Below are 8,282 nucleotides of genomic sequence, written 5' to 3'. Positions count from 1 at the left end.
ATCAGAAGTGAATGCTTTAGAAAATCTCTTCTTCCTTTAACATGTGTGTATATATATATATATATATATATATATATATATATATATATAAAGTTGCGCAGAGAAAGAACAACAAAACCCAAACAGATATAAACAGCTGAGGCAGCTGACATGGTATTTCATGTCAAATTAATTTGGTTTACATTTTGTACAAAATAGTCTCCTGGCTTAGTTATTAAAGAAACGGAATGCAAGGAGAGATTGTTTAAAAATGAAACAAAAGAAAAAAGAAGGATATCACAGATTGTAAATGTCAAGTTAAGTAAAGGTTGCTGGTCTACGTGTACACACATGTGATTATCCAGGGCTGCACATATGGCTGTGTTTATTGGTCCATTCTATAGTCTGTAGGATAGCAATGGGAGTACATTTGTTTTTCACAACTCCTGACAACACTGAAGATGATTAAAATTGATGATTGACAAAGAGCAAGGCACATCAAGTCAGAACTGAAGCTCCATCCCCTTCCCATGGAATCTACAAGTTTCCCTTTAAAATTTTTAGTAAACTTTAAAGATAAAAAGCCCTAAACGTCCTGTTATCCTGCCCTTTTTAATTTTAATTGTGAGAACAGTAAATGCATCATAGCAAAACTAAAATGCCCAACCTTTCAGTTGAACATGCCCTTGAAGGCAGAAGTGTGGAAATCTATGCCATTGTTCTTGATGACAATATAACAATGCAGTTACATAAGAGTTAGGAGAGGTGGACACAAGTGAGGTCTAGAATTGTGTCTCAGATTGGTAATGTTTTTTATTTCAAGATCAATTTGATTTTGAATCATCTTTGTGGAAAAACTACTTTAAAGGCTTTACAACATTCACATGGTGCTTCATTTCTTTCTGCTTCCTGTTAAGTTGTCTGTATTTTTGTATACTATAAAGTGCTGGTAACTTGATTCAAAAACAACAAGATTGTTTTTGTTGTTGTTGTTGTTGTGCAAGAGAGTGCAAACTCTCTGACAAAAGAAAAAGCATTTATTTTAAAAACTAAACTTCAAGTGTAAAGTCAGACATAACAAGGATAAAGAGAGGGGCTAAATATTTATACTCTCTTTTATCAAACAGTTTCCTGTTTTAGACAGTTATTGACAGGATTTAGTGTCCTGAAAGGAGTAAAAAGGGAAAGGAGTGATAGAAACATTTTTGCTTTTTTTTGTTTTTGGATTTGGTCTCTTTTAGGAGTGCACATATTTCAGGAATGCTGACTCAATCAGTGCTCCTCCAGCCAAGAGGGGGTTTCTCCTCCTGGTAACTTTAGTTTGATGTGGAACTGTTTAAGGGTTTGTTCCAGCTGCTGTTGGTTGCCTGCGAAGTACGCTGCGATGGCGTTATGGAAGAGAATCAGCTGGTTGTGTAAAACTTTCACCTGAGGAAAAGGGAATGAAAACTCTCAGTGACTCACACCTTGAGAATGTAATTCAGAACTCAAAGTACTGAAAAAAAAAAAAAATCACCAGTATAAAAGAGAAGTCAAGAGACATATCAACTATTTCAATTATATTTCAATAATAAAAAATTGTATTGAAAAAAATTGACTGAAATAACCCCACATTTTCTAACTGATTATTTCCTAAAATATGCCTGGCAAATTTGGAGTAGCCTAGACCAGGGGTTCTCAAACTATCTGGAGATAGGGACCCCTCTCATAGGGCAGAAAAAATTCCAAGGACCCCCTCATAACCGCAACACAAATGTAGTAGCTAAATCGTGTGCGTGTGTGTGTGTGTGAGAGAGAGAGAGAACGATGGGAAAGGGGTGAGCAAGTAAAAATGAACTGCAACAACACAGTGGAACACCATGTAAATAGTGCAAAAGGCTTTTTATAGGTATAGTCCTAAAATGTGTTACTATGCACAAACAAATGCCTTTCAACTTATGTGTGCAAAATTCAGAATAAAATGAATGTGCAGCAATTTGTACAAATAGAGAGTCTGTAGGCCTACTATACATGTTGTAGCTATTAAATAAGCTATACATTTAGTTTCTTATTTGTTAAAATATTATAATGTTATTTTTTTTTTCATCTATGTTGATTATGAAAAGTGAACAGCACGAGTAAGATAGGATGCGCAATATATCGAGAGACATGGAGTGAGTCAGACATGATTTTGACCACTTCATTAAGTTTTGTTGAAAGCCTTTCTTTGAAGTGAATTTTGTGTTGTATAAATTGTATCTTAATTTTAATAAAAAAACAAAAAAGATCAACCAATTGCCTGGATTTAATAAGAAGCAAATATAGCAGACAATATAATCATGACATGGAGGCGCCGGCACGGTCACTTGCATTGCTCGTGAAGTGGAGCGCATCTCATCATGAATTGAACCGAAACTCAGTGTATGCCTCACAGACATGAAATATATCTTAAGAAAGCTTGAAATGTATTTTTAACAATTTAAAACGAAAAGAAATAGGCTGCTACTCTCTGATTATGTAATCCATGAAGTGCATTTCTCTCTAGGCGTGTTCACCACGGAGATGGCGATCGTCAACTTCATGTTCAGCCGACACTGACAGAAAACACTAGTTTATTAATAAAAATCAATGCACGGCATGCTCACCAGATTTACAAATGCACGTTGCTTGTTGCACGCACACATATGTCGAAATAACGAGATATTTTGAAATAACATTATTAATAATAATAAATCTTTAAGAATATTTGATTGAATGCTGAATGTTGTGCTTGTTCGATTTAATAAAATGAATATAAAAAATGAAAATGTGACAATTAAAATAATTTAATATTAAATATTAAGTGAGCAATTTTTGTAATAGTATTTATAAAGGCTATAATATATCTAGCACCCCCTCAGCAGCGTTAAAAAAAAATCCCTGGCGCCACCCCTGGTTATAACGGCCCAAATATTAAAAAAAACGGTTGGGTTTAAATCGGGCTCAGGCTCATAATTACAGTTAATGTGTCGGGCCGGGCCGGGCTCGGACACAACGTGCACGGGCTCGGGTAGGGTCGGGCTTGATTTTTTGGGCCCGATCTAAGCTCTAACAGACGGTAGCTATAAGCAAAGCAGCTTGTTTTCATTTAAATTCAGCAAGAAACGCATCGGTATGCTTGCACCAGAACTCTTGTCTTCAGTAACTTATATTGTGCATTTATATTTTGAATTTGAATTATATAAATGAATTATAGTGATCGATTTTTACTTTTGAGCCCTGGCGCCTGCCTCTGAGGAACTATTTGCACATCCCTGGCAGTTGGTTTGTAAAATATCTTCATTGTTTTGTCAGATATCTTGATTTCGTCTGAAGATATGCAGAGAAGTGTGTGTGTGTGTGTGTTGTTGTTGTTGTTGCTGTTAATAAACTAAAAATAATAGGCCTATAATTTTATTAAACAATAAATTAAATGAAATTGTAATTGTATTAAAAAAAGCAACAACAAAAAACCTGTTTAAGGTTTTTTTTCATTTTTTTTTTTACCGATGCTTAGTTATGCATTAAAGGACAAATCCAGTGAAAAATGAACCTAGGGGTAATTAACACATGGTTACCGAGTCGATCGTTCCCTGCGATGCGTTTTCATGAAAATCGAATGTATAGAGTTTTATCTTTAAAAACAGATTAGCTCATAACAGTAGTATATGGGGCACAGAGTAAGTAAAAATAAATCGCTAGTTAATACCACTAACAAGGCTCAAAATAGCCTCACACTAACACGGTAACATAATGAGGGTCCTTACATACAAACCGAAGCATTGAGAACTTTGTAAGTGTACAGACAGTTTAATAAGAAGATACTTTATAAAGACAGTACATTACGCGTTGACATGCAGGAGCCATCTTGGAAAACAGTCTCGACTAATCGAGTCACGAACGCCGTCGATAGGATAGCTGGTCGATAGGAATTACGTTTGTGAAATCTAACGTAGCACGGCGTTCGTGGCTCGATTAGTCGAGACTGTTTTCCAAGATGGCTCCTGCATGTCAACGCGTAATGTACTGTCTTTATAAAGTATCTTCTTATTAAACTGTCTGTACACTTACAAAGTTCTCAATGCTTCGGTTTGTATGTAAGGACCCTCATTATGTTACCGTGTTAGTGTGAGGCTATTTTGAGTCTTGTTAGTGGTATTAACTAGCGATTTATTTTTACTTACTCTGTGCCCCATATACTACTGTTATGAGCTAATCTGTTTTTAAAGATAAAACTCTATACATTCGATTTTCATGAAAACGCATCGCAGGGAACGATCGACTCGGTAACCATGTGTTAATTACCCCTAGGTTCATTTTTCACTGGATTTGTCCTTTAAATTCATGTAGGCTACTGAGTCGCTGTCCTCAGTGCCGCAGCAAAGTGCTGAAACGGAGATGAAGGGGAACCCGGATTTATTTATTTTTTGGCTTATTTTAACTGGCCCATCCAGTTTTCTGGAGGCCCACCTACAATCAAAATCCTGGCGCCGCTAGTGGTCACGCGGGAGTAATGACGATGGGCCCTGCACTTTCTCCGGGTATGTATATATTTTATAGCAAATTTTCCACGGACCCCCAGGCAGTGAGCCACGGACCCCACTGGCCTAGACAACCGCGGCGCTAACCAGCCATTTTTGTGTTTATCTTACAGCAACTGAATAAAAAAGATGCCTTAATCAGTTTGAGTTCATATTTTCCAACAGGATATATTAGTCAACTTGAAATGGCCTTTGCAACATATTTTACTTCTGTAATGTGATGCGCTGTTTCCAAGTGAACAAGAAAGGTTGAAAAACAAGAGAGTTTAGTTAGATCAGCTAAGATTGAAGGTTTTTTCAGAGTTGGTTAGTTTTTTAAGATCACAAACATCAGCATCACATTTACAAGGAGAATAAATATAATTAATAAAATATTTAAATACAAAGACAGTGAACTTTGCTAACATTAGCACTGTAGATACAGAATAATCTATAAAACCTGCTACTACCTAGAAGGTCTAGAAAAGAGGGAAGTAGCAGTGTTAGGAAAAACTCATTATTTCAGCAATTACGTTTTGTCATACAAATGGCAATTTATACTGAACTTTCAATTTGGTCAATATAGTGCAAAAAGTACCAAACAAATACTGAATAGCCACCATATTAACTTTGACACTTCATTTTATTATAGACTATTAAGATATACAAAAGCAGCTGATTTCAAAAGATACATTTCACCTACCTTGTTTTCCTCCAGAAACTTAAGTTTGACCGAGACGTCATTGCGCATCTTTTCATATTTTTCACGGTGGATCTGGAACTGTTGCTGAGACAGCTCAATCTTGGGGAGTGTGTTGGCGTCCCGTGGACCCAGATTGAGCTCCTCTAAATCTGTGCGATACGCATCATATTCAATCCTACCAAAAAAAGCACATGCCTTACAGAATGAGGATGTTTTGCTCTACAGGTATATATATATTATATAAGAGTAGCATACAGTGGTTTATAAAGATATATTCAGACCTTGCTGCTTCATATTGCTTAATGTTGATCAAGGTGTCCTCTATAGTTTTATCCACTAGAGTTTTAACACTGGCAATGAAGAAGTTGATAGCTCCTAACAGGGTTTCTCCATTTTTCGCCAGGAGTTTTTGGGTTTCAGCATTGTAGCCAAATTCCTCCTGAAATACAATTCAATAATAAAACACACTGAGATGAAATGCGTATTTGTCTACAATAAAAGACAAGCGTACAAAAATAGACAGCTAGACAGTGAAACACCACAAATAAAACAACGAAACGGTCCCCTCTCAGCAAAAATAAGTAATTCAAATAAAATGGTACTCCCCAAGAAACCAATGCACTTTCTGGTTATAGTCTAGTCATAAAGTATTTAGTATTTGTGGTGGTTCTGGAAAAAGCAATGCCAAAGTGTATCCAAAACAGTCCATGAATAAATGATACCTTAAGAAGGCATCCAGTTATACTGTCAGAATTGCAATTTTCTTTATCAATAAAAGCTGAAAATCGATGTAGTCTTCACAGATGCATTTGAGTCGTATTATAGTGATTCAAACCAAATGTCACAATTATGAAATGATTGTTTGATGGCTATTTTCTGTTGGTACATTGCATTTATCTCATATAGACACACACAGACTATAAATAATAATAATAATAATTTGGTTTGCTGAGAACATGTATTCTCTTGGTATTGACCAGAGTAATCACAGTTTTTATCACATGACCTAAAGACATGTCCTAAGTTTGACAACCTGAAAGCAAGCACTGCTGTTTTTTTAATTTGTATTATTTCAAACAGTACTGTTTTACCATTTAAAAACAAACAAGAATTTTGTAGAATATTTGAGAGATGATTTGAGATGATTGGTTTTGAGACCACTGACAGAAAACCAAGTGTGAGAACACGGTTAAAATGTGTGTTCATGTTGTATAACCAAATTAATATATAGCAAAATCACTTACCACTGTGAAAAAGTACTTAATTAGAACAACTAATGATGATTATTATACATTTTTAATGAAAACTCAAAAACTGATTCTGATGACATTTTATTTAAAATCAAGAGGCTGTAGCAGATACAACATTAGATGCAAGAGTTTTTATACTTACATGTAGTTCGGGTGTCTTGAGACTTAGGTCAGCGAACGCATCACCTAGCTGTCTTTGCGTCTGCAGCATCTGTGCCAGCTGAGTGCACAGCGTCTGCGCCAGTTTGACAACATGCTCGTACTTGCGTTTGTTTTCACGAAGAACCTCGATCTGAGCCTCCAGCTCCAGATCAACCGTACGGGAGCCGCGACCTAACTTCTCTGACAGAATTTGCTTAGTGCACTGTAGGGATACAAAAAAAAATCTAAAATAAATATAGATTTTTTTCATCTTATACCCTTTAAATATTTACAAGGCTACACAAGACTACAAAGGGGCACAGGGGAGATATAGAAACCCTTATTATTTTTTTGATAATAATATAGAGAGGACAGGGAATGATGGAGAGAATAGTGAGGAGCAGGACTGCAGAAATTGCCACAATTTGGATTAAACTTTTATCACACATTCTTTCAACTCCATACAGACCACAACTCTAAAGAGCTATGCACTACATTTGTGTTTCACAAAAATAATCCAAGTGCCCCAAACCCAGCCTTTTTTGACACATGGATGCTTGAGACATTTTTTCCTGAACACTGATACCTTCATAACCAGCACGGCAGGAATCACTCACTTTGTAAGTGTTGATGCTCCACTTCCTCACCAGCTCCAGTTTCTCTATGGCAGGACTCTTCATGTCATCGGCAAGGACCACTGCTCCTCCCATCTGCTGCTCTCTCAAATCACCTAATGACAGAATGACATCTGTTTAGTGACAGTGATTACTGTACAGTATGTTATTACCCCTCTACTCTTATTGTGACTCACTGGCAAAAATGATTAACCCCAAAATATGTCACCTGATGTGATAAAATGACTGAGTGATTGGCTGAATCAAGTCAATCAAAAGTCTGTAGAGAAAACTGCGCATTCAAGATAATTATGCATTTGACATAAAACACGACAGCGTAGTTATCGTTAACTAAAACAAACTAAAAGTAATAAAGAATCATTTTTGTTACTTGAAATAAGGCTGAAATAAAATAAAATATAAATATTAGGATGAAAACCCTAAACTAAATGGAAATTAGAGTATAGCTGATATAAAACAACCTAAAGCTGAAATACAAATAAATAAAACCATTAAGAAATTAAAAAAAAGTTTTAAAAATGGCAATAGCAATTTTGAAAAAATACAATTACTAAATTAAGCTACAATTAAAGTGAAAATATAAAAATAAATGCTAATTCTAAATATGAATTGAAAACTAAAATAGCATATAAATATTACAACAACAAAAAAAATACTGAAACAAGACTAAGCATACTGTAGTTGAAAAAGGGTCTCTTTTAAAATGTCAGAAGGTGGCAGAGACAGTAGTGAGAATCGACAAAAGCAGTGCATTGTTTTGCATTAACAAAGTCCTGAAAGGGGAAAAATAGTAAATTATTGATGAGAAACGGTCTTTATCTTTTGCGATCAGTCAGGAAGGCAAAAGGTTACAGGGTGGTCAGCCAACACGAATAAATGAGCCCAGACTTCAAGTTATTAAAGAGGGAAGCAACAATAAGGAAGAGAACAGGCCTGGAGATCACAGAGTTTGAAAGAACACCATCATAAATTTAAACACTGCCAATCTAATGAATGCTGCGAGACACATTTCAAAAGCAGGAAGTGATGTCAATTTTATGTCTCTTGAAGATTGAAC

General features: G+C 35.6%; 1 protein-coding gene across 4 annotated transcripts in view; it reads right to left on the bottom strand.

Annotated features, from left to right (window-relative positions):
- Positions 1 to 1,132: 1,132 nt before the first annotated feature.
- The window catches only part of arfip1 (ADP-ribosylation factor interacting protein 1 (arfaptin 1)), a 31,867-nt gene continuing 24,717 nt past the window's right edge, over positions 1,133 to 8,282 (bottom strand). For all 4 annotated transcript variants that reach the window (XM_084096638.1, XM_084096639.1, XM_084096640.1 and 1 more), the window contains 5 exons: positions 7,208 to 7,320; positions 6,592 to 6,813; positions 5,481 to 5,638; positions 5,200 to 5,374; positions 1,133 to 1,407 (listed from right to left, as the gene is read on the bottom strand). In XM_084096638.1, the coding sequence (XP_083952764.1) occupies positions 1,252 to 1,407; positions 5,200 to 5,374; positions 5,481 to 5,638; positions 6,592 to 6,813; positions 7,208 to 7,320 (824 nt within the window). In that variant the 3' untranslated portion in view covers positions 1,133 to 1,251. The remainder of the gene's footprint in view (positions 1,408 to 5,199; positions 5,375 to 5,480; positions 5,639 to 6,591; positions 6,814 to 7,207; positions 7,321 to 8,282) is intronic.

This window comes from Abramis brama (assembly GCF_963993115.1).
Source record: "Abramis brama genome assembly, chromosome: 2".
Lineage (NCBI taxonomy): Eukaryota > Metazoa > Chordata > Actinopteri > Cypriniformes > Leuciscidae > Abramis > Abramis brama.
Note: the sequence above shows the minus strand (reverse complement) of the source record. Positions and strands in the feature narration are given on the sequence as shown.